Source organism: Phyllopteryx taeniolatus, chromosome 5, assembly GCF_024500385.1.
Source record: "Phyllopteryx taeniolatus isolate TA_2022b chromosome 5, UOR_Ptae_1.2, whole genome shotgun sequence".
NCBI lineage: Eukaryota > Metazoa > Chordata > Actinopteri > Syngnathiformes > Syngnathidae > Phyllopteryx > Phyllopteryx taeniolatus.
In genome coordinates, this window is record NC_084506.1 from 21,470,555 (window position 1) to 21,498,330 (window position 27,776).

General features: G+C 40.6%; 1 protein-coding gene and 1 long non-coding RNA gene across 4 annotated transcripts in view; one reads left to right on the forward strand and one right to left on the reverse strand.

Annotated features, from left to right (window-relative positions):
• nell2a (neural EGFL like 2a) overlaps nucleotides 1-27,776 on the forward strand; it is a 110,642-nt gene that overhangs the window by 32,175 nt on the left and 50,691 nt on the right. For all 3 annotated transcript variants that reach the window (XM_061773717.1, XM_061773715.1, XM_061773716.1), the window contains exons 10-12: nucleotides 2,225-2,316; nucleotides 3,933-4,038; nucleotides 6,412-6,540. In XM_061773717.1, the coding sequence (XP_061629701.1) occupies nucleotides 2,225-2,316; nucleotides 3,933-4,038; nucleotides 6,412-6,540 (327 nt within the window). The remainder of the gene's footprint in view (nucleotides 1-2,224; nucleotides 2,317-3,932; nucleotides 4,039-6,411; nucleotides 6,541-27,776) is intronic.
• LOC133478106 (uncharacterized) lies at nucleotides 7,779-10,615 on the reverse strand. Its single transcript, XR_009788576.1, has 3 exons — nucleotides 10,368-10,615; nucleotides 8,695-8,744; nucleotides 7,779-8,611 (listed from the first exon to the last, which is right to left on the reverse strand). It is a non-coding gene; the product is annotated as an uncharacterized LOC133478106 (long non-coding RNA).

Below are 27,776 nucleotides of genomic sequence, written 5' to 3' on the forward strand. Positions count from 1 at the left end.
TACGAAGCCACGCTGTTGTAACACGTGCAGAATGTGGTTTGGCATTGTCTTGCTGAAATAAGCAGGGGCGTACATGAAAAAGACGTTGCTTGGATGGCAGCATATGTTTCTCCAAAACCTGTATGTACCTTTCACCATTAATGGTGCCTTCACAGATGTCTAAGTTACCCATGCCATTAGCACTAACACAGCTCCATACCATCACAGATGCTGGCTTTGCATCCATAACAGTCTGGATGGTTCTTTTCCTCTTTGGACACGACGTCCACAATTTCCAAAAACAATTTGAAATGTGGACTCGTCGGACCACAGAACACTTTTCCACTTTACATCAGTCCATCTTAGATGAGCTCAGGCCCAGAGAAGCCGGCGACGTTTCTGGGTGTTGTTGATAAATGGCTTTTGCTTTGCATAGTAGAGTTTCAAGTTGCACTTACGGATGTAGCGCCGAACTGTATTTACTGACATTGGTTTTCTGAAGTGTTCCTGAGCCCATGTGGTGATATCCTTTACACATTGATGTCGGTTTTTGATGCAGTGCCGCCTGAGGGAACGAAGGTCACGGGCATTCAATGTTGGTTTCTGGCCTTGCCGCTTACATGCAGTGATTTCTCCAGATTCTCTGAACCTTTTGATGATATTATGGACCATAGATGATGAAATCCCTAAATTCCTTGCAATTGTACGTTGAGGAACATTGTCCTTAAACTGTTCGACTATTTTCTCACGCACTTGTTCACAAAGAGGTGAACCTCGCCCATCTTTGCTTGTGAATGACTGAGCAATTCAGGGAAGCTCCTTTTATACCCAATCATGGCACCCACCTGTTCCCAATTAGCCTGTTCACCTGTGGGATGTTCCAAACAGGTGTTTGATGAGCATTCTTCAACTTTCTCAGTCTTTTTTGGAAACCACAAAATTCCAAGTTAATGATTACTTGCTAAAAAACAATAAAGTTTGTCTTTTTTAGTGTATTCAATTAAATATAGGTCGAACATTTTTTGCAAATCATTGTATTCTGTTTGTATTTATGTTTAACACAACATCCCATCTTCATTGGAATTGGGTTGTAATATTACATTTTCTAAATTTTTAACTTTACGACTTAGATTTTGTAGCATCACATCCTTATTCCTGTATCTTTGCAACTTTTTTAATTAAGATTTCATTCACGTTTTATTTTGTGAAAACTGTTCGTTAAGGGCACCAAAGCAGGAAATCAATCTAAGTCTATCAAAGGACAGGAAAATTCAAGGTCCAGGAAAAACTGTTTTGGCGCAATATTACATATACATTCTCGTAATATGTATTTATTCTTTAACATTATGATTTTATTCTTGTACAACCCAATTCCAATGAAGTTGGGGCGTTGTGTTAAACATAAATAAAAACAGAATACAATGATTTGCAAATCATGTTCGACCTATATTTAATTGAATACGCTACGAAGACAATATATTTAATGTTCGAACTGATAAACTTTATTTATTTTTAGCAAATAATCATTAACTTAGAATTTTATGGCTGCAAGACATTCCAAAAAAGCTGGGACAGGTGGCAAAAAAGAATGAGAAAGTTGAGGAATGCTCATCAAACACCTGTTTGGAACATCCCACAGGTGAACAGGCTAATTGGGAACAGGTGGGTGTCATGTTTGGGTATAAAAGGAGCTTCCCTGAATTGCTCAGTTATTCAAAAGCAAAGATGGGGCAAGGTTCACCTCTTTGTGAACAAGTGCATGAGAAAATAGTCGAACAGTTTCAGGACAATGTTCCTCAACGTACAATTGCAAGGAATTTAGGGATTTTATCATCTACGGTCCATAATATCATCAAAAGGTTCAGAGAATCTGGAGAAATCACTGCATGTAAGTGGCGATACATAGTATCCAACTTTATTCTCATAACATTACCACACTATTGTAACATTACAATTTAGGACATTTTCCTATTGAGACGAAGACTTTATTCTCAAAGATAATTTCCAGGATATTACAAATCTATTCTCGTAATATTACAAGGATAAATTTGTAACATATGAGCTACAGTAACCTTATGACTTTATCCTTGTAAAGCTGACACATTATAAAATAAATGTGCTCAAAAAGAGCTTAAATTTGATCCCGGAAAGAAGAATGAACCTTAGGACAATGATCATAACATGGTGTTATGTGGAAACAATGTGCTTTATGTAATTGTTTTTTTTTTTTAAATGATTACTACAGCTGTCTGCCTGTTTGGTGGAAGGGAGCTGGTGGAGGGCGATCAGAAGGCTGTGCGCGACTCCTCGGACAGGTGTCTGCTGTTTGAGTGCAAGGTACGTCATTTCATTTTTATCTCCTCCAGCTTGCTAAATATTCCCGAAACTACTTCCTGAGAGAAGACAGTGAACCATCGCCTAGTCGCGGTTCACTATTCGCAAATTCATTATTAGTGCTTTTTTTCTTTTTTTTGCTGAAAAACTCCATATGTGTTTGTGCTTTTTTTTGTAACACCCTAAGATGCTACAAGATTCCCTGGATAAGAGGAAGTAGTAATTGGTATCAAGGAAGTATTGTTAAAGTGATGCATATGACTGAAGGTTTAAGATCTTTGTATGTCTGGGAGGAGCTACTGTAAATTAAGCCTGGGTTGTTAGTGGAAGTAATGGAGAGTCTTTACTGCATCTACGTGCGCACTTCTGGTGCATTAAAAAAAAGAATCAAATCTGTATGTCATTTATCTTACAGGTGAATGTTGTACAATTATTTTGAAATGATACCCAAATGTTTTGGGATCATAGTTTTGGGTTATCTTTTGGGTTTACACTATTTATACAGGCAATGACAAACATTTTTAGGAGGGTATCAATTATTCGCAAATTATTATATTTGCATAAATGATGCAAATAGTGGGGGTTTACTGTACATCAAACCTGAGCAAGTCAGCTTTCGTCTGAATTGTATTGAGCTCGCCTGTCATCCTTGTCTTTTGTGTTTTAACGTAATTGGCACAGTCCTGCTAATTGAGTTCAGCAGAAAAAGTCGGAACGTAGCAATCATTGTTCCCTAGCTTTCTTGAATTGTATTCATTTTGCACTTATTCAATAATTCTTGTCATGTGCGGCAGATGGACTGATTGTTTGCATTTGCCATTAATTAACTTCTCAATTTTTTTGTATAATCAATCACAAAAAAATATGATTAGTAGCTTTTTGTTCGATAAAACTCAATGGTATCAATCAGTGACCCCCACTGCGGCTACAAAGCTCCCTTAGAAGCGGCTGTTTCTGACAGCTGCCTGGCTCCCCTGCACACACCTTGCCCATCTGTGGCCCACGCTAAACCGACTGCCGGTCGCCTGGCAGATCAAAGAAACAAGGATGAGGAGCACTGTCAGTCAGCCCGCTGCTGCAGGCGTCCCCTGACAGATGCTTGTCAAGCCTCTCATCTCCGGGGTGCAAGTTTGGGCCGGTGAGCGGCAAGAATTGTGTGGTGCAACTTCGAGACTCCAGCAAAGTTTCGTCCCCTCAAAACAAACAACAAACCCTTCTGTCATTTGACTAAGGCAAAACAATTGAAAACTGGGTAAGTGTGAGTTATTCCGGCGCCGTCACGGATGAAGCAAGTTCACAAAGCAGAAGCATGCTGGGAAAATTATTCCAATGTACTGTAGCTCTCAGCACACACTTTGCTATAGGAATAATTAATCCGGCTGATTCGCTGCTGCATAATGAAGCATGATGTGAAACACCGAAAAAGAACTATTTCACGTCCCCAGCAGAGGTTCACTTAAAACCACTATTGACCAGTGAGTAATTGCTTTTGGAAGGAGGGTGAGAGGGGAATGGAAAAAGGAAACGAAAAGGATGAATAATTAGCAGCGTAATTACATGCAAGGCACACTGGTCAAATGAGAAAAAGAAGCTCACGTGCGATTCTCTGCCCATCACAGGACAGGATGATGCATCGAGTGGTCCCCAGCAAGCTGTGCCCTGAACTCCAGTGTCCTGAGTCTGAGCAGATCCCCTTGAGTGACAGATGCTGCAAAGTCTGTAGAGGTAAGTGCGGACGAAGCCTCGTCCCCCATCGCGGTTTAATCAACTCTCATCACAACAGGGATGTTAACGCCGGCTGTGTTCTTTAATGTTAATGTTGATATTTACATAGATTTACATACATATTAATTAAACAAGTGCAACTTTTGAAGGATTTAGGCTAGTCGTTTCTGTTCATTACAGTAGTAAACACATTCGCCAGCGTGACATTTATTTGGAAGGGCTTTGTGAGTGGAGTGAGTGGGTCTGTGCAAGGCAGGCAAGCCTTTGAAGGTGAGGAAGAAAGTTCAGGGTAATACAGATGATGCTGTGCTTTATAAGAATGCAACATCAAAGAAAAAGGGAGTTAGTAAAAAAAAAAAAAAATCAACCTTTTCCAGGGTTTTCTCTATTCACTTCTGTTCATCCTGGTAAAAAAACTGTATTGGGGTAGGTGTTGGCTCCATAGTGTCCCCCCCCCAGTTTCACATAGGAACACAAAATTTTGTAGGCATGTCTATTGTGAGTACACCCACAAAAAAATCTCAAGGACCCATGCATGGAAAGACACAGGAAGTTTGCCATGTTGGTTAGAAGCAGCCATTTTAGGCTCCTTTTGGCGGTCTCTTGGGGTACTTCTTAGGCTGCCGCACACCGAGCAACGCAGCTGAAATTGACTGAATTGTCGCGCAGTCGGATTCAAAATTAGGGCTGCACAATTAATCGAATTTTAATCGCAATTTTGGCTGCCACCATTAAATGAGCCTGATCGTCTGCGATCGTGTGCTTCATTTGCAGCAGTGCCCGCAACCTAGCCAGCCAACTACCAGGGGGCGAAGGCATGCTTAAGGCTTCATTGAGCGTCGGTAACAGCTGCGGGGCCAACTTCAAAATAAAAGCTTGAAATGGCATTGATGTCCAATGGAGTAATCTATAAAACTTTTATTTTGAAGTTGGCCCTCAAAGCACGTTATATATATATAACCTACCACGCATGTTTTTGGGATGTGGGTGGAAACTGGAGTGCCTGGAGAAAATCCACACAGGCACGGGGAGAATATGCAAACTCAACACAGGTAGTGCCGGGGATTGAACCCTGGTCCTCAGAACTGTGAGGCCGACGCCCTAACCAGTCGTCCACCGTTCCGCCACACACACACACACACACACACACACACACACACACACATATGTATATATATGTATGTATATATATATATGTATATATATGTATGTATATATATATATGTATATATGTATGTATATATATATGTATGTATATATATATATATGTATATATATCTATATGTATGTATATATATATATATATATATATATATATATACATACATATAGATACATATACATACATACATATATATATATATATATATATATATATATATATATATATATATATATATATATATATATATATATATATATATACATACACACACATATATACTGATGGTGTAGTGGTACACTTGCCTGACTTTGGTGCAGGCAGCGTGGGTTCAGTTCCCACTCAGTGACGTGAATGTGAGTGCAAATGGTTGTCCGTCTCTGTATGTGCCCTGCGACTGACTGGCGACCAGATCCGGGTGTAGTCCGCCTTTCGCCCGAAGTCAGCTGGGATAGGCTCCAGCGTCCCGTGACCCTAACCAGGATAAGCGGTGTTGAAAATGGATGGATGGATATATATATGTGTATATATATGTATATATATATATATGTGTGTGTGTGTGTGTGTGTGTGTGTGTCTAAATTGTTCAAAGGTGTCAATCTGCGTGTCAATGTTTGTTCGCCCAAAGTCAGCTGGTAATGTATAGGCTCCAGCTCTCCCACAACCCTAACGAGGACCATCGCTATAGAAAACGGGAGACTGAAAATCAAGTTATACATCATAATGTTCTGGACCTTGAATTTTCCTGTCCTGGACCCCTTTAACTCTTAATTGAGGACCCCTTAGATAGACTTAGATTGATTTCCTGCTTTGGTGCCTTTAACGAACAGATGGCAGATAAAAGGCGACAATTGCTTTGGAAAAAATCCCACTGCTGGTTTGTTGATGAAAACACATCGGCAAGATTAGAGCAGACCGGCTGTAAATCGTTGACCTTTTCATCTGATCCTCATTGTTTGCCCTCTACATTTGGTTTCCTGACAGCATAAATCTTTTCAGGCATCAAGCATCAAGGCTAACCAGTCTCCTCCCAGAGCAGCATGTTTTTTTTCCACTGCCATGAAACAAATCAATGGCAGCTAGCAAAATAGGAAATTATTCCAAAATCTACAATCATAAAATGTAGCTGGCGATCTGATTCCCTAGCGCGGATGAAGTACTCCGCCTGTTATCATCAATTGCGTCTTCTTCCTGTCTGTGCCCCCCTGCAGGCTATGACTTCTGCTCCGAGGGCCACGGCTGCGTGGAGCACTCCGACTGCGTCAACCTCGAGGCTGGAGACTGCTGCGTTTGCAAGGATGGATTCCGACCCCTGCGAGACGATAACGCCTATTGTGAAGGTAGGGCCTCTCAGTAAGCGACAGAAGTGTTTAGAGCTGGAATGTTTTCTGCCAATCGAGGGTGGGCGGTAAACAAATAAATGAACAACAACCATCATGTTAGCCCTGACGCTAATGTTACCGAAGCATCCAGGCAGCATTTTCCATGATAAAATGGTGAGGCCATCCAATTAAGGAGGGTACACAAATACGTACCGATTTTTTTTTTTACGTGAGAGACCCTTTATATGTTGAAGAACTATTCCTATTGTCTTCTTACTGATCTTATGGAGAGATGACCACAAACATAATGATATACTGTATCCACCGACAATCACGAGTTTTCTCCCCCAAGCCAGTTATCTGCTGTAGTACCAAGACTGACCTGTAAGAGGCAGACTAGTCCCACAGGGCATCCAGACCTTCCGAAAGAAGAAAGAGAAGTAGAAGAAATAGAAAAAGCAAGGCTAACTGTTATCTTCTCAAGTAACTACACTGAGGTGGCAAACTCTTCTTTTTGTCATTTTTACTGTGGTAAATGACTTGTGAGACACGTTATACAAACACTCAACCAGTTGCTCCTCTATTTATGTTGGGCAACGGTGCGAGCTTCAGCGAGCTTCCTGATTGGCTAGCGTCACAATCATAAGAGTCCGTGTTTCAGTGTTGACCACATACAAGGATTACATTTACCATTGTTGACCCCAACCATTTTTCAAAATTAACACACTCCACACCACAGGATGATAATTCAGGGTAATCTTTTAGGGATATCCGACAATCTGGCCCTTGCTGACTTTGATCGGAAAGAGGAAAAATTGAGTACACGTGTACTCCACCTCTTTAGGTTGAGGCTACATACCAGCAAAATTTATTATCTGATGATTGTCTTAGTTATTGTCTAAAAACAATGAATTTAACCACATAGAAAACCAATGCGTTCCATCTTTATACAGACCTGTCACGCTCATTTCGCTGTTTAACTCGTTCAATGCCAGCCGTTTCTTGAGCAGGGAACCCCTAGACTTAGACTGCCAGGTGTTTTTGAGCAATTTCACAAATTTTTTAAGCCCCATAGAATATTGTGTACTATGACTATGTAAACACCAAAACCACCAAAAGAAAGATCAGACTCTCCTCTTTCATCAGAAAAAAAGTTTGTCTCTAGCTTACACCGTTCTTTAGTAATCAGCAGTCAAATATAGGATACTTTCAGCCAAATCTGTGAAAACTTTTACTTTTTGTGAAAACAGACCGATCAAGCAGAAAAATCGAAAATCTCAAACATCTGAACATAAAACAACACTGAAAAAGTACTTTTGACAGAAAAATAATGTATTTACAAGTATAACTGTACAGAATTTACATTGGACAAAAATGCATGAACAAATGGGTCTCCCACACTCCAAATTCTCCTCGTCTCCCGTTTGCGCAAAAGTCCAGGTTTTTATTACCTTGCGCATAAAATCTAGCAACGTTTTATCCACATCTATATGTTATTCTTCTGTTGCCAGTGAATGGGATCTTGTGTAGTTGTCATTCTCCTTGAAACCAGTCACTTCTCCTCCTTGAAGGACAACCTGTGCAGTTTAGAAAACTAAACTAAAAAATACAGGCGGCACGGTGGCCGACTGGTTAGAGCGTCAGCCTCACAGTTCTGAGGGCCCGGGTTCAATCCCCGGCCCTGCCTGTGTGGAGTTTGCATGTTCTCCCCGTGCCTGCGTGAGTTTTCTCCAGGCACTCCGGTTTCCTCCCGCATCCCAAAAACATGCATTAATTGAAGACTCTAAATTGCCCGTAGGTATGACTGTGAGTGCGAATGGTTGTTTGTTTGTTTGTGCCCTCCGATTGGCTGGCAACCAGTTCAGGGTGTACCCCGCCTCCTGCCCGATGATAGCTGGGATAGGCTCCAGGACGCTCGCGACCGTTGTGAGGTGAAGCGGCTCAGAAAATGGATGGATGGATGGATAAAAAATACATTGTTGTAATTGCTGTCGTGGGATGTGGAGAAAAAAAAGCTTTCAATTACCTTTTTTGTCTGCACTGCGTACTGGAATGGGAGTCACACGTCTGCTGGATGCATAACCTTTAACTTTTAAAAAATACATACCATTACTAGAGAATACGTTTTATTGATGACATGTTTTGCAAGGATAAAAAAAAACTAAACATTACTTTTCTTTGTTGCAATCGTAAAGGACATTCGACTCGCAGGTGTTTAATTCCTGCAAGATGGAAGAAATGGAAAATTCAAATCAGTACTGGCAACAGATGTTACATTGTGATGTAAACTAATGGGACTAAATTATATTTTTATGTAACAAGGATTGAAGGAGCGTGTTTGCTTGCCAAATGTAGCTAACGCGAGCTGCTAACGAGTTACCTTCGTCTCAATATCATCCGGAGGAATCTCCGAATGAAGCTCGGCTGCTTTCAGGCGATCCAGAGGCAGTTCACTCATCTGACGATTCCGGATCGCATTTACTCAAATCTTGGTCAACAGATGATCAGCTGGCAAGCGGCCGAGGATGTTGCCATTTGGCAAAGCAATCGCTCGGAGCGTCATTCTGGCTCGGCACGTCATCCTTTATTCCCCCGCATGATCTAAGGCGTCATTCCTGTCGGTCGCAGGAATATTTTTCTTGCCTTGGCGCAATACATTTCTAGTACCGAAAGCTTTTTTTGTGAGATTATTTTCATTTTGTCTTATCTCTTTTCTGCCATTATGTTTGCCTTCTCTCATTGTCTCTTGGACGCCGCCGGCCCGCCCCCTCTTCTTCCTCCTCTTCCTCTGAGGGAGGGACGTTTACCTCAAGGCATTGTTGCCCTCTACTGGGTGCCAATCCTCATTGCAGTTATCCAGAGGCTCGACGATCACACATAAACTGCACAAGACCCTCCCCCACCCATCTCCGTTAAAAAACGGCATTGATGTCTTTAGACGGTATTGGCAGGGAATAGATGGATTCTGAATGACGTCTTTGGACGGAATTAGTAGGGAATGAGTTAATAGCAAGTTTGGACAGACGGTTAAGTTGCCCCAAACAATACAGAAAGAACAACAACAAATGGCAGGAACACACTAGTGACCAAAACTGCACTCTACTTTTATTTGTACTGATTATTTTGCAATGGAACATTATCATAGGCACTTTCCCAGAGGCACTACGTTGAATTTTGGAATACATTTTGTGAGTTTTAGGAAAAACGTTTTGGATGTATTTTTAAAATCTTTTAAAAGGTAATCATTGTTGGGGCACGCGACACGTTTTTATTTGGAGAAAAAAAAGAGACCTCATAGAACTAACTCTAGAGCCATTCTCATTTTAATCCCTCAAAAATCATCCTCATTCTGTAGGCAAAATATGACCTAATGTATATCCATAAAATAAGGCTATGCTGTTATTTGCTCATTAAGAAAATGCTAATGCTACACTACTCACGTAAGCCCTAGTTACTGTCTGTGGTGCTAGCTAAGCACTAATGCAGCTAGCTACATGCTCCTGTTTATAATGTTTGTATCGAACTATTGATTTTTTGCTTTTGGAATGATTTTAATGGTAAATCGAGAGCCAGCTTTACAGGAACAATGTTGCTTCTTGTTGTCCTCGGTAGTGGTTTACTTTTGCTCTGTAATCTAGCGTTAACATAATGTGCATTATTTCTTTATGTCACTTTGCTTTGTTGGATGCTTCCTTCAAAGGCATACTGCTAAACCTCTGCGGGATACTGTTTTAAATGTAATTTTTTTCAACCTAAAACTGCGTATTTCTCTGGGGAGTCTCGACAGTGAAACCGTTTCAAAAACTCAACTGAATCACCCCTGTGTAAGAAAACTTTTTACTCACAGTGACATCTGCGGGATCTGGAGGGAGACTGCTCCACTTGCCCCTAAGACAAAGTACTAATGTCAGTTGCTGCAGCAAAGTTGTTGTTTTCTTTCATTTTAAATAAAGGTTTGATTGAGCGAATTCTGGAGGAAACAATTAAAACAGCCCCAAAAAATTATACTTTGCCAAATGCCCTGCCAACACTTTGCTGAACTCGTGCATGTATCACGTAATCCTTTTGAGATGGGAGGCGGTAATCCTCTCATTATCTGTGCCCACAATACACACTAAGTGCTTCACAGACAGAATTTGAGAGGTCGGCATTTGTCCTCTCATTTCGTTGATTAATGTGTGATTTAGAGCTCGTATGCTGCAGCTTTATGTTTGCGTGCATTTGGGCCTCTCTCAGCTGGGATATCCAGCATCAGTGAGGACGAGATGTCTCCAGCCGCGTTACACGTAATGATATTCATCCCTGCCACTGTCCTTCACAGAATTTTTTTCTACATTTATCCCAAAAAAGGAGCAGCTTTAACAAGGCCTATAAATAAATCAATCAATATCTTCATTAAAGGTTTGAAGGTGCACATTACCGTTTATGACATGATAAAGCCATCTTTGGTATAACAATCACACACCCGTGTAGACAACAATCACTGTGTGAGAAATTGAATAATTCTCTAGGGTAGTGCTTCTTAACCTTGTTGGATATGTGTTCATAAGTGTTCATACGTGTATTCACCTAACCTTTTGTAACTGGCAAATTTATTTTGATTGATTTTTTTTTTAATTAAAAAACATCAGTATTTATTCGCGCACAAAATGAAGCATGCACCAAAAACAAAAATATAAATCATATTCACTCCAAATCAATGTGACTTGCTGTTGCCTAACCTCCGCTCAACCCCAGAGACTGACTCAGCAAACCCCTGAGGTTTGATTGAACCCATTTCACTGCTCTGAGGGAAGGTAGACATCGGTAGCACCCCAAAAGCTTGTGGCAGGACAATCACACACTTGTGTATGTGGCCTAGTGAGATACTAAATAATATATTCACTTTCCGTACCGCTTATCCTCACTAGGGTGGTGGGCGTGCTAGCGCCTATCGCAGCTATCTTCAACGACACTTGTTTACTCTCTCTCACTCTCGTATAGTGCAGACGCTTTTTTGCTCGCTCTGCTTGCTTCACTTCTGTTTAAATTGTTTCTTGCTGATGAGCTTGTTTTTCTTTTAAAACAAATTAGAAGCAGCGACTCCTGGATATTTTTAAACCTGTGGGACTGTACTTTTTTTTGCAGATACAGTCAGTTGTTGCTATAGTCTAATATTTTCTGATACCCTCTCACCATTACGTGAGCGTGGCCTGCTAATTAGCACAAGCCTGCTATTTGGAACAAGACCAGCAATCAAGAGGCCTCCCTTTTCCACCGAGAACTATCGTGGACTGCTGCAGAGGATGTCAGCCTGGAAACGAAAATCCACTGTCTTGAAGAGTATGTGGATATAAATGGACAGTCGGGGAATTAAACCAGTCTACCGATGTCTCAAAATGGTGAGCAGAAGTGTGCTAACAGACAGCCACTTATCTCAACAAAGAGGACGTCTGTGGACTGTGGAAATGGTAATGGGCCAGCCAGCAGTTCTCCCTGGAATTTACTGGGAGCAAAGCCAAAAGATATGGGACAACATCTAAAAGGGAGGACACAACACCAGCAGATTACCGAGGAATCCGGCTGGTTGTTTCAACAGCGAGTGAACGGCCATGAATGGTCGCTACAGCGAAGGGCAAGAAAAAAGGACACGAGTTAATGCAAAACATTGACATCAGACTTACAAATAGATTTGAGCCACTTTTACAAGACCCTGGCCAAGAATGCTCATCCCACACCACCCCTGAAAGGTATGAAACTAAATCATACAAGGAAAAAAATGGCACCCCAAACATTAATAGTTGGTGATGGAACTGTCAAGGATGTGAAACGTTTTTGCAGTGAGAAGAACACCAAAGTTCTGTGTTTTACCAATGACATGGTGTCTGATATCTCTAACAAAATCCTGGAGATCACTAATCAGTACCCAACTGGGAAATATGTCATTATACACACAGACGCCCTGGATGTTCTCAAGTAGCAATCAGAGGTACTGAAGCAAGATTTCATTGATCTCCTAACAAAAGTGCAATGTTTGGATGCTGAGGTTTTTATTAGTGGACCTCTCACATTTTTACGATCTGGAGATGAACGTTTCTCTCGGCTCAGTCAATTAAATAAGTTGCTCAAAGAAGTGTGTACGGCAGTATCCGTGAGTTTCATTGACAATTTCTGCATTTTTGGGAGCGCAGACATCTTTACAAGGCAGACGGTTTGTGTCTAAATAAACAAGGGGTTAAGTTATTGGCTGCCAACATTTTTAGCTGTGTACGTCATTCAGCGGCTCAAAAAGTAAACACTGGGCTTGGTGACACGGCTGAAGGACAAAAAGATGCAGTTGTTCCCAAACAATCGGAGAAATAGGAGATAAGGCGACATGAGGCGCAGACGGATTCATCAGGGTCATCCGAACAATCGGAGGAGCGAGTGACAAATGAGATGAGCCAGCACGTTGAATCTCCCACACCCATCCCTGCCCCGTTGGAGCAAAGCCCAACGCAAAACTCACTCTCTACTGGCCTAAATTCTCTGCTTGGTGTGAAGAACAGGATGAAGACGATCAATATTGGAATCCAACGCACACCACATAAAGATCTTCCTCCCATTCCCCCTCGTCTGAAACCACCGTCCACTAAGATGAGAAGGGCCCCTCCTCCACCCATGAAGAACCTTATCTGCGAATCTGACTGATATCTGCGGGGACTTTTCCAGAATAAGTCAGGCCCCCTATGGAGATAAGGCATTTTTGATCCCTGTAATTACAAGGGACAGAAAGTTGGTCAAAGAAATATGGCACAAAAAAGTGGAACTACAAACTTGGTGAGGATAAAATGTGAATCTATCAAACCATTGTATCCAGTTATCTCTGCGAGACTAGCTCTTTTCAAAATCAGGTCACTGGGTAATAAATCAATATTGATTAATGACATCATTACAACCTATGATCTGGACTTTTCGTTACTAAATGAAACATGGTTAACAGAAAGTAGCTGTAATACCATTTTAAATGAGGCGACACCAGCAAATCTTTATTTTATGAACAAGAGTCGAATAGGGAAAAAAGGTGGTGGTATTGCTGTTATTTTTAAGTCATTAATTCAGTGTAAAGAAATTATACTGGGTGATTTTAGCTCTGGTGGCACGGTGAAGACTGGTTAGAGTGTCTGCCTCACAGTTCTGAGGACCAGGGTTCAATCCCCGGCCCCGCCTGTGTGGAGTTTACATGTTCTCCCCGTGCCTGCGTGGGTTTTCTCCAGGGACTCCGGTTTCCTCCCACATCCCAAAAACATGCATGGTAGGTTAATTGTCAACTCTAAATTGCCCGTAGGTGTGAATGTGAGTGCACAGTTGTTTGTTCATACGTGCCCTGCGATTGGCTGGCAACCAGTTCAGGGTGTACCCCGCCTCCTGCCCGATGATAGCTGGGATAGGCTCCAGCACTACCGCGGACCCTAATGAGGAGAAGCGGCTCACAAAATGGATGGCCACCCAAAGGTTATTGTTTTAATAATTTATAGGCCTCCAAGATAGAACAGAAAATTTATAGAGGACTTTTCAGAACTGCTGTCAGTTATTTGTAATGACTACAACTATTTTGTCATAACGGGAGACTTTAACATTCATGTTGACAATAACATGGGAAAAACAATCTAAAGAACTCTCTGCTATACTAGACACATTTGACCTCTCTCAACATATTAAGAGTCCAACCCACACTCAAAGTCACATCTTAGACCTGGTCATCTCTAAGGATGTTGAAATTCTCTCAATTGACATTAAGGATATGGCTATTTCTGACCATTTTTGTGTATTCTTTGAATTACGGATTCTTCCAAAAGTTCAGACAACCTCATGTCTATTAAGAAAAGGTACATAAATGAGAGTACCGCCACTATGTTTATGGAGACCATTGCTTTGCCACAAACTGTGACTGCTGAGACAGTTGGTGAACTTTTGAATAATTTCACCTGTAGAATCTCAAATATCATGAATACTGTCGCTCCTACTAAAACTAAGACAATCTTGAGGCGACCTAGAACACCTTGGAGGAGCACAATGATTGTAAAGAGCTCTAAATCAAAGTGCAGGAAAGCAGAACGTAAGTGGAGAAAAACTAAACTCCAAATTGACTATGACCTCTACAGACAAAGTCTTTGTAATTTTACCCAAGAGTTATTCAGGGCTAGACAGCAACACTTTTCTGAAATCATCAGTAAGAACTTCAACAATACTCACACTCTATTTGCTGTGGTTGACAAGCTCGCAACTCCCCCCCCCCCCCCCCCCCCACCCCCCACCCCCCTGAATCAGATAGCTCTAGAGTTCCTAACAGCAGATAAATGCAATGAATTAGCTTGTTATTTTATTGAAGAAATACAATCCATCAGGTTAAATATTAGCACAAATCAGCAAAATGATAAAATGATACTACATCTGAAGCCACCCAGGAAAAACTCTATTGCCATGTCAGAATTTGATACAGTTGACCAAAAAAACTGTAGAGAAAACGGTTCAGCAGCTGAAACCATCAACGAGCTGTCTTGACTCAATACCATCTGACTTTTTCAAAGATATTGCGAAGTCTGTGCTAGGAGATTTGCAGCAAATAATCAATTGCTCACTTCAGTCAGGCGAGTTTCCTAAAGCTCTTAAAGTAGCTGCCATTAAGCCTCTGCTAAAAAATAGAACGCTGGACGCTTCCATGTTAGCAAGCTATTGACCCATCTCAAATCTCCCTTTCATAGTCAAGATTGTTGAGAAAGTTATTTTTAACCAACTCTGCAATTTATTGAACTTAAATGGACTTTTTGACAAATTTCAATCAGGGTTCCGAACTGATCACAGTACAGAATCTGCTCCTATCAAAGTGTAAAATGATATAAGGTTGAATACTGACTCGGGAAAGGTGTCAATTCTGGTCTTGTTGGACCTCGGTGTGGCGTTTGATATGGTAGATCATGGGTAGGACGAAATGGAACAGTCCTTAAATGGTTCAGGTCTTACCTGGAGGAAAGGAGTTATTTTGTTACCATTGGAAGTGTTCGATCTCATCGAATGGCAATGAGCTATGGGGTCCCTCAAGGGTCAGTTATTGGATCCCCTCCTGTTCAGCCAGTATATGCTACCCTTGGGTCAAAATTTTCAGAACTTTCATTTTGACTATCATAGCTGGGCAGATGACACACAGTTATGTCTAGCAGTGTCTCCAATGACTACAGTTCAATTGAGGTGTTGTGTCACTGTCTAAAACAGATAAATATCTGGATGAGCCAAAATTTTCTTCAATTAAACCACAACAATACTGAGATAATTGTTTTTGGCAACAAAGAAAAGAGGATTGCTGTTAGTAAATACCTGGAGTCACACAAAAATCAAAGACCAAGTTCGAAACCTTGGTGTTCTGATAGATTCCGACCTGACTTTCAATAGTCATATCAATTCAAATCAATTACTAAACCTGCCTTCTACCATGTGAAGAACACACCCAGAGTGAAGGCTTGCATGTTTCAAGCAGACCAGGAGAAGCTAATCCATGCTTTTATCTCAAGTAGACTTGACTATTGTAATGGTCTTCTGACTGGAATACATAAAAAGAGCATTAAACAGCTGCAGCTCATTCAGAATGCTCCAGCTTGGGTTCTGACCAAAACAAAGACGTCAGAGCATATTACTCCAATTCTAAAGTTTTAACACTGGCTTCCAGTCAGCTTTAGAATAGATTTTAAAGTTCTGCTACTGATCTATAAATCACTAAACGGTTTAGGTCCTGAATACATGAATGAAATGCGAATGGAATATAAACCCTGCAGGGCTCTGAGATCGACAGACTCTGGTCAAATAGTGGAGCACAGAGTCCAAAGCAAACATGGCGAAGCAACATTTAGCTATTTTGCTGCACACAAATGGAATAAGTTGCCAACAGAAGTGACGTCAGCCCCAAGTGTGCATGCTTTTAAGTCCAGGTTAAAAACTCTTCTTTTTTCCCATGCTTTCTAGAGCATTTGCACTTTAAAAATTTCTTGTACTGTACGCTGTTTTAATTTTATTTTAATTTTATTTTTTTCTCTTTGTTTTAAATGTTTAGAAGCGATTGTTTGGGAACAATTGCATCTTTTTGTCCTTCAGCCGTGTCACCAAGGCCAGTGTTTTCTTTTCGGGCCGCTGAATGACGTACACAGTAAAAAATGTTGGCAGCCAATAACTTAACCCCTTGTCTATTTAGACAGAAACCGTCTGCCCTGTAAAGATTTCTGCGCTCCCCAAAAATGCAGAAATTGTCAATAAAACTCACGGATAGTGCAGTACACACTTTTTTGAGCCACTTATTTAATTGACTGAGCCTAGAGAAACGTTCATCTCCAAATTGTACAAGTGGGAGAGGTCCACTAATAAAAACCTCAGCATCCAAACATTGCACTTTTATTAGGAGATTAATGAAATCTTGCTTCAGTACCTCTGATTGCTGCTTGAGAACATCCAGGGCCCCTGTGTGTATAATGACATATTTCACAGTTGGGTGCTGATGAGTGATCTCCAGGATTTTTTTAGAGATATCAGGCACCATGTCATTGGTAAAACATAGTACTTTGGTGTTCTTCTCACTGGAAAAACGTTTCACATCCTTGACAACTCCATTACCAACTATTAACGTTTGGGGTACCATTTTTTTCTCGTATGATTTAGTTTCATACCTTTCAGTGGTGGTGGGGGATTAGCATTCTTGGCCAGGGTCCTATAAAAGGGGCTCAAATCTATTTATAAGTCTGATGTCAATGTTTTGCATTGACTCGCGTCCTTTTTTTCTTGCCCTTTGCTGTAGCGACCGTCCACGGCCGCTCACTCAGGGTTGAAGCAGCCCGCATCGCAGGCCAGCCGGGATTCCTCAGTAATCTGCAGGTCTTGTGTCCTCCCTTTTAGATGTTGTCCTATATCTTTGGGCTTTGCTCCCAGTAAATTCCAGGGAGAACTGCTGGATGGTCCATTACCGTTTCCACAGACCACATCCGTCCTCTTTGTTGAGCTAAGTGGCTGTCTGTTAGCACACTTCTGCTCATATTGAGACATCGGTAGAGTGGTTTCATTTGTCTGCTATTTACATACACATACACTTCAAGCCAGTGGATTTTTGTTTCCAGGATTGATATCCTCTGCAGCAGTCTGTGATAGTCCTCAATGGAAAAGGGAGGCATCTTGATTGCTGGTCTTGTTGCTAATAGCAGGCTTGTGCTAATTAGCAGGTCAGGCTCACGTAATGGTGAGAGGGTATCAGAAAATATTGGAATATAGCAACAACTGACTGTATCTACAAAAAAAAAGAACAGTCCCGCAGGTTTAAAAAATATCCAGGAGTTGCTGCTTCTAATTTTTTTAAAAAGAAAAACAAGCTTATCAGCAAGAATTTTTTTTAAACAGAAGCGAAGCAAGCAGAGCTAGCAAAAAAGCGTCTGCACTGTACAACAGCGAGAGAGAGTAAAGACATTTTCACCAGTTTATATTGGTCAATAATTTGTGGAAATAAAACCCCCACGTGGGGACTGACCAATATGATCAATTTATGAAAAAAAATATAAAATTGACTAGATTTGGACATAGTAGGTTTGCCAATGCCAGCGATATGTAAAACCGTTTATTTTAAATATTTTTTTGGTATAGTACATTCATATTTATATTTCTTCTATATTTAGTTTATGTAGTATTTATTTGTATTATTCTTTAACCAAATGTTATCTTCAAAAATGTTTATGTAAAATTGTTTGTTTTAAGGTGGCACGGTGACCGACTGGTTAGAGCGTCTGCCTCACAGTTCTGAGGTATGGGGTTCAATCCCCGACCCCGCCTGTGTGGAGTTTGCATGTTCTCCCCGTGCCTGCGTGGGTTTTCTCCGGGCACTCCGGTTTCCTCCGGTTAATTGAAGACTCTAAATTGCCCGTAGGTGTGAATGTGAGTGCGAATGGTTGTTTGTTTATATGTGCCCTGCGATTGGCTGGCAACCAGTTCAGGGTGTACCCCCCCTCCTCCCCGATGTTAGCTGGGATTGGCTGCAGCACTCCCGCGACCCTTGTGAGGATAAGCGGCTCAGGAAATGGATGGATGGATGGATGGATGTTTGTTTTAAACTTTTTCTATATTCAATTAAAGCAAGAATTACTTCTTGATAATGTAAATGCTTGGTGGGCTGTATGAAAGAACGGAGCGGGCCTTATGTGCCCCCCCCCGGACATTAATTTGCCCACTCCTGGTTAAAAGTGTGTTTTATTTGGTAAAAAAAAAAAAAAAAAAGTTAAACATTGTTAGAATTGCATTACATTTGTCTTCTCATACAACCCAATCTTGGTGGATATTTGCCAGATACGCCATTAAAAAGTCATGACTATTACAATATCTGCAATGCGGTTTCATCATGATATGTAGTAAACATGTCGTAATGGCAAACCCTGCTTCTCCGTGTGGCATCAAAGTGGGAACTTAATAGCTGCCCTCGTGTTGATCTTCCTCCTCCATTGTGTGCGTGGGGACACATTTAGGTGCAAAACACAATAAGTGTGAAAAGCTTTCCCTTGTTGAGATAATGACGAGAGTCAGAGGGAAAATCTGCATAATTGGAGATATTATCTGCTTTCAAATGATTGAGGGTTGACATTGTATGGTTGAAAGTTGTCATTTAACACCAAACAATGGCCCTGTTTACTGTTGCAGAGCAGGTGAACATCAGTCAGACATTCAGCTCAAGTGATGTACTGTTTCTGAGAAGAAAAGATTAACCTGATGTTTTTAATATTATGGTGTACTCCTCAGCTAGCATCATACATGCATGCATTGTTCTGCCCTTTTCTATAACACATGCAAGGTCATGATGTAAAAAAAAAAAAAAACTTCCCCAGAAACTTTTCCCTCAACACACTTTTATTTTGCTTTCTATCCCCTGTGATCCAGCAAGAGCCAAGAAAAGCTTTCATATACATGACGCAATACTGTCCAAGTGTTGTAAGTCGATTTCAGCGCAATGCTGCCAGCTTGGTTCAAGTATGTAACAGTGTTGGTGTTTTCAAGCTAATTTGTGTGACTGTAATGTGATATGCTATAATACCTATTTAGAGCTCATTTATGCTCTGTGTCCGTCAATTGGAATTGGAATGAGCGTTCAGCAAATAATCCGGCAGACGCTGCTGCATTGAATCGAGGTTTTAAAATTGGGCAGCACCCAGAATATTGGTTAGGACGTCAGCCTCACAGTTCTGAGGTTCAGGGTTGTATGGAACAGTAATTTCTTACACTTTTTTTGTTGTTTTTTTTTTTCCATCAGTGTTGGCAGTGAAGGCCTGCTTCTAGGCCTTCTGCTGTGTAGTTTGTCAAGAACAGATCCTGTTCATCAAAATGTGCCATGGATAGCATACATTTTACGATGTGTTGGAGCAGTGTGACACCCATAAGTCTTTTTGTCGGGAACAGAAAATCTTACTGCCTCATGGCAATTTTGCAGTGCTGCTCCAATGCCAAATGGCGAACCATGGGCAAGGGAATGATATGCTGACAGAAACTGCAAAACCTAAGCTGTCAAAAAAATGCTGATAGATCGCATGTCTGTCCAAATGATACCTGAAACGAAATGGAAAAAATTATATGTTTAGGGACTTTTGGAACACCCTTTATATAAAAGCAATATGTACTGTAATTGCTTCACATATCCTCCTGATGGATTGGTAAATTAAAGGTCCAAAGTCCAAATGGCCCTTGGATCCTTCGATTTTTATGTATGCTGCCCTTCGAAGAAAAAGTTTGGACACCACTGTATTGGGATAACCATGTAATTTACAAGAACATACAGCTGTAAATGAGCATGCCTTTTTGTGCCGCATGACGACATATTCTCCTTCATATACATTTTATATAGAATCACCATAGTTTAACAGAAAACAATGCGAAATAAATATAAATAACTAACAAAATGGAAAATTAAACGTTAAATATCACCTTTACCTTTATTGAAGACGTTTGATGGGGTCTGAAAGATGGCGTAGAGGGAAGGAGAAGAGGTTCTTATTTAGAAGGGGTATCTGTCTTTTTCTCATTTTTCTATTCATCTTTTCTTGAATTCTATGGTGTTTCTCGTCTTTCTTGTCACTTGGAACTATCTTTGGCCCCATGGTGGCTTGTTGAACAGTCTCACTCAGTAAATAAGCAAACAAAAAACTTTCAAAACTCTTGCGATGAATGTGTGGGGTGACTCTCACTGAAGAGAACAATCAAGTTTCGCATATGCTCTATATGCTTTGTATGGGCGCCTGATTCCAGGAAGTGAGTGGCAGAGTCATGAGGACAGGCAGATGACTTTGGTACGGACCATTTTTAACTTTATGAAAACCGAGTGGATGTAAGAAAACTGGAAGTTTCTGCAAAAAATTGTTGAAGACCGAATCATCCAAAAACCGAAGGTCCACTGAATTTACGATGGTTAATTTTCACTTGCCTGGCTGTTAATAATCTGTGAGGCAGACATATTAACCACTAGTTCATCGTGGCAAGAATGTAACACTGTTACTTAAACATTGCCTGAACAGTTAGTTAACAGTTTTCGTTTGGACTTTCAAATGGATAGTCATTTTCCCTTATTTCTGATTGGAAAAATTCAAGAATTTAAAGTACCACTCCCATTTTAACTTCCTGTAAGTGTAATGGTTAGTTTTCCCAATCCCTTTGTGGCCTTTAATTGTTCCCTTGTCCTGCTAACAGCCTCGAAAACAAGGGTGCTTGCAGCTTGGTTGCTCTGTCTTTTTTTTATCTATCATTAAACCTGCGACGTTCAAGCTTTTTGGCAGGCCTTTGTTGTCCGACCCATCCCATTATCAGTGTGAGACTCGCACCTCCGACATCAACACTTCAGAGCCACGAGTCATCTCGAGAGGCGGCTGAGTCTCGCTCTGAAATAGGCTGCAGGGGTTCGCGGTGATTGTTTGCGTCAGACACCGGCAGGAAAAAAAATCAAAAACCTGGAAAATGACTCCCTTTTGCTCCTGCACTTCTCTCACAAACAAATTATTCCTCAGTGAGTCGTTTGCTATATGATTGCGATCTGTTCTGTGTGTAATCGAGAATAACTTTGCCCAAATATCCTGTCAATGTTGGGGCATTGTCTACCCTCATGTAGAAGCTAAAATGCTGATTGAAATCGCCCCTGTTCTCCTTGCCCAATGACTTTCACCACTGCGGGGAGATGAGATGTGGAATTGTATTTATTGAAAACAACAAGGAAATGATGAAACAGAGGCCCACACTCACAATATTTAATAAAACACCAAGACAGGCGCAAGCGCTATGAAACATTCCTAGGTCAGAAATGGGCTCGAAATAGCCGATGACATCACTTTTGTGTAAATCTTTCATAGATGGCGCAGTAGGCAAAACTCAAGGGGATGCGAGCACAGCCTTGGAGAATGTAAGTGTGAGTAAGTGAGTGAGTGAGTGCGTGTGTCCATTTGCATGCATTCAACATAAATGGAGCATGTTCTTTCTTCCAGCCAGCCCTCACTAGTGCAGGATTTACACTTCAATTCCGATTTTTGTGTTCTCAAGTGGCAACAGTTATGAGATACACTGCATTTGAAAAGCATTCAGGGCACTACACTTTTTCAACATTTTATGTTACAGCTTTAGTATAAAATGGAATACATTCATTTTCTTCCTCAGAATTCTACACATACTGTAACACATAATGACAACTTTTTGGGGGGAGAATTTATAAAGAATAAAAAACACAGAAATCACCTTTTACATTAGTAAAACCCACGTGCCTGCGTGGGTTTTCTCCGGCCACTCCGGTTTGCTCCCACATCCCAAAAACAAGCATGGTAGGTTGATTGAAGACTCTGAATTGCCCGTAGGTATGAATGTGTGCGCGAATGGTTGTTTGTTTATATGTGCCCTGTGATTGGCTGGCGACCATTTCAGGGTGTACCCCGCCTCTCGCCCAATGATTGCTGGGATAGGCTCCAGCACGCCCGCGACCCTTGTGTGTCATGGTCTGTGTTTTGGTTTGGGTTGTTTAGTTTTGTTCCATGTATTCCTGTGTTCCATGTTTGTCGTGTGCTCATTAGGTTGTTGTGTCCACCTGTTCTCGTCTACTTTGTGTTGACCAATCAGCTCTCTCTAGCCACTCGTCTTGTCCAGGTGTTCCTCGTTGTCTCGTCAATTTGTTTGTATTTAGTTCCCTGGTTTCTTTCAGTTCTCGTCGGTTCATTGTCGTTGTCACATGTCTTGCCATGTCATAGTCGCCAGTTGTTTTTGTCATAGTCGCCTGTTGTTTTATCATTGTGATTAAATATTATTATTTTGAGATTCCCGCACTCCTGCCTTGCCTCCCTGCTTCCCTGCAATTGGGTCCACCATGTTCTTGCCTTGCGTTCCTCGCCGTCGCCCTAACCATGTTCATGACATTGTGAGGATAAGCGGAACGGAAGATGAATGAATGAATGAATTCCTACATGCTTGGAATGTCCCTGTGTCGAGCCGGAAGAAAACAAAGCATTTGTAAGGATAAATATACCCATCCAAATGGCATGAATTTATTCATAATATTTCTCAAACACATTGGAAATACAAATAAGGAAGAAAAAACACTTAAAGCACCTATTTATTTTCATGTTTTTTTTTTCTGCCATGGTCGTAAAATCCCAAATAGTAAAAATGGAGACATAAGAATTCAATTGCAGTTTGGCACTTGGGCCTGCCTATGCAGCACCAGTGCCTGTTTTCGACATGTGCATCTCTGACGTAGAATTAGACGGAGGGGCGAGCAGAGGAGAAGTGACAGCCTGTGTTATTGTGTCTGAATTGAACAATCAGTATAGTTCAATATGTTGAGATAATACCATTATTCATCCCCGTGACGTGGAGCGGACAGCCGGCCAAGAGACGCGTACTCCATTGTTGTTTCCAAATGTCTCACTTAAGAAGTTTATCTTCGCAAAGGAGAGAGACTTAATTTATATGAGTTATGTTAAGCCATTTGTGGTATGTCTATATCCGCGATAGTATTTCTTGTAGTTACCCTCAGTTACACTACGTGCTAAAGATGAGATTATTCACAGACTTGACGTCGTCACGCACGTATAATTGTCTGATTGAAGTGCCACTTCTTTTGTCTTCAACAATTTCCACATTTCTCAAACGGATCAAACCATTCCAACATCAAAATATCCAATTTTACATTCCCCAAAATTTCTTGAAAAAAATCACACTGAAATGAATGGAGACCTTTTTCAAGTTGAACTCGGCCTCCCATATTTCGCTACTTATTCAGTTATGATTCAAACCATTCCAACTTGATGTTCAAAAATGTTCAGCTCATGCATGTCATATTGCAAGTATTTTTCCTTTTTCCAAAATTCTCTTCGTTTTCAGTATTTCACATTTTCCATGACAACATTTCCTAAATGAATGGAGACATTTTACAGATTTACTTAATCCTTTTTTTTCTAATATTTCCGCATTTCTCAATCGGGTCATTCCATTTCAATGTCAAACTATTCAGCTTTACATTTCCCAAATTCCAACTTTTCCCATGATTTCACATTGTTCATGAAAGAAATCCCATTGAAATGAATGGAGACATTTTCCAAATTTAACTCATCGATATTTCTTTACTTATTAAATTATTATTCAGCTCTATCAAGACATATTGGAATTATTTTTTATTTATTATTATTATTTTTTTTACATTCAACAAATTCGTGTGCTGGAGCCTATCCCAGCTGTCATCGGCAGGAGGCGGGGTACACCCTGAACTGGTTGCCAGCCAGTCGCAGACTATTTTACATTTTCCTTGAATACATTTCCCAAATAAATGGAGCTGTGTTACAAACTGACTTAATCTTTGCACATTTTTCAACTGATTCAAACCATTCCAACTTAAAACTCAACTTACTATTGCTTATTTCTTCAGAAACTTTGATTCAACACAATTCAACTTTTTATAGCGCTGTAGAGCTGAAATATTCCTTTCTTTCAATTAAAATATGGCTCTTTGAAAATATAAAACCAGTTTGTGACATCGAAACATTCCTGCAGCATCTTCACTGTGTCTTTAGACCAAACTATTCCATTCCTTATGTTGGCAGCTTGCCGTTCCACCAGCAGTCTGTTGGTGAGCTCAGCCTGTAGGAAGTGGTGGTTAGATTCCCCAGAGGAAGGAGAGAAGACCACCAGGCTGCGTTGAGATGGAGAGACCGAGTAGAGGGACAGAGGGTCGATAGAGAAAACAGGATAGTGGTTGATCAGCCGTGGTAAGCACGGGAGCACAATGGGGACAACAACAGCTGAATCAACAACAATAATAGAAAAACATGTTTTACATGATTTAGATTTTTTTCAAATCTTGTAAAACCCAAAAGTCACCATTTCGAAAAGCTTGAACATTACATAAGAAACAATTAAAATGATTTTCAATAAAGAAATCAGGTAGGAATTGTCCTTCTTAAAGTATGTTCCACTGTGTTTAATGGATAGGTATGACATGATTTAGGGCTTGGGAAAAAAAATTAATAACTTGGCAAAGTCGACTTCCAAAATAGTTCGACGCAAAATTTCTGCCTCGAAGCGCCGCCAGGACCCCAAAAAAAGTGACGTGCAGAACCATGTTTGCACCGCCGGAACCAATGTTTCACACCGACATTTATTGCAGATGGACGCAGTGTTGGACCACAGATAAACTTTGCCAAAAATGACAGAGGAGCGTCCGTAAGTCATTTTAAGATGCTGTTAGATATGTAATGTACATATAACATGATTTATGAGTGACCTGAATGGTAGTTAGCATTTTTTGTTTTTTTTTACCTAAAATGGTAATCGTTTGCGTGTTAATGCTAATCGCGATGGCTAACAGTAGAATTTAGCATTTTCCTGTCTCAAATTCTGTACACCAAATTTATACCATACACTCAGTACCAACATATGCAGTTTAAGTCCATCCCTCATAAATGAGAATAAAATGCATCTTAGTAGTTGACAAAAAATAAAAAAAATAGTGGGTGGAGGGGCGGGGCTGGACAATTATTATTCGATTAGTCGAGCAACAGGAGAATTGATTCTAAAAAGATTCAATAATGACAGCCCTAATATGATTTTCACTTTTGAAATGAACTGCGTAAATAAATGAACTCTTCTGCGGTATTCTTATTCATTTATGATGAGCCTTTGCGGGTTAAATGGCTTTTTTTTTTGGCTTTTCAGAACATTTTTTATTTGCATGGCAGGCCGAATCTAATGCTCTTGCGGGGCCATATATGGCATTCTCCACCCCGCCCGATCCGATCCTAACTATACACAATACACATCCCATACTGATGCATTCAAATCAACTATGTGTGTGTGCCATATGTAAACACGCACTAAAATGACTGCCTGCGCTATCTTTTGAATGTCACAAGGTGGCGGTGGGCTAATTGGTGCATACTGAAGAGCACGGCCAATTCCAAAATCCAATCACTCCCCTGCAATATCAGCCCCCCCCCCCGCACCACCCCACCCCATACACACACACATACACACACCGAAGCAAGTGTGGACATATTACAAGCGTCTGGCTATATTTGGCCGCACTTCACCTGTGTGACCCTGCTGAAATGTCATCCAAAAGAGGTGATCCAGCTATTTATCAGACCGCACATCCCCGTCTCCACAGTGTAAATAACAGTATCTGTCTACTGCAAATGCCAGATGGGACAATCTCGTGTCACAATATCGTGGAAGGAGATGGCCGTGCCTTCAAATACGTTCCAGCCGTTTAACATGCAGATTTATATTAATTCCGCAGAGTGATAATTGGGTTAGAAAAATGTAACATGTACTTTGTAGATAATTACCTCATTAATCTAATTTTAATCTGAATTAACATTATGTCCCAGATATAATTAGGAATATATTATCTATACTGTATGTAGGCCTCGACAAGAAAAGCAAGGGAAAATCAATCCATTTCACCTTGATATTGAACAAGTCCTGTATTGTGATGCCGGTAATGAAAGAAAGTACAGTGGCGCCTGGGCAGTCAATTTGGAACGCTACCAAAATTATAGGATAAAATAGACGTGTGTGTGCGTGTGTGTGTGTGTGTGTGTCCCAAACACTTCAATACTACGTTATCATCTTAATGAAAAATGTTGCAGAGAGGTCGGACAGCAGTGCTAACGTTTGCGTCAGCAGTTCTCGTAGTTTGTGTCCGGAACAGGCTGAAAGGGAAAAGTTCTGTTACTACGTCACTAAACTAGATTAATTCAATCGTAAAGTCATGCTTACAGTAAATACTCGTGTGAAAAACACTTCCAAGCCAAAAATATAAAAGAAGCAAATTAAAATCAATAAGTAATTCGTGTGCCTCCTTAGGCCGTATTTATTTATTTATTTATTTATTATTTTTGCCTCAAAATGTTCTCGACCAATGTTTCTTTTTTATTATTATTTCAAATTTCGAATAATACAAACGCCAACACTTAATTTAAATGCCTTTAAGCATATGTTTATGAAACAGCTTTTCAGATTTAAAATTCTAACAAAAGGTGCTGGGAGCTCCCGGGCTCAGCAACATGTCTTATAAAGTTAAAAAAGTAATAGTTTGCTAAAGTTTTCTATAGTTTCTACTTTGTTTACGGCACTGCCAGAGGAGCATGGATGTAAACAACATCGTACATTACACTACATTACAATGTACACAACAACAGTATACAACTACATTCCTTGCAAACTCATTTTTCCTCGTCGCTTTGGCCTCTGTCGTCCCGGCCGACGAGTGACGGATCATGACACTCGCTCGATTATTACGCCTGAGAAAATCTATACTAGATGAACGAGAACAGGAATGGAGAGCAAAACCCCACTGGGGGGCTGTGGCATGTAGAAAAAAGGCACTTTTGTGATCTGTCTACATGTATAGTTATAGTCACACACTGTGGTAAATGTATGCACATTAGTATCTTTAATTGCTTTTACTGCCAGATGCTGCAATGGTATGTGTTAAAGATGCAACAAACCTTTTCTCACTTGCACCTGGACACACACACACGCACGCACACACATATCCTCCGCCTTTTTCCAATGCAGTTTTCCAAGTCAGGGAGCACATTTGAAACGTTTAATAACACTGAGCGCACGGTACTGAGACAATTTACAGGCACTGCGCTCAGAAGGCAGATTCTCAATTCGTTACTCTCACTCAGTCATCTTAATTGGCTCCTGCTGTCTCCAACAAATTGGGTGGTAAGCTTTTTGCAATTTCTTTTTGTTTG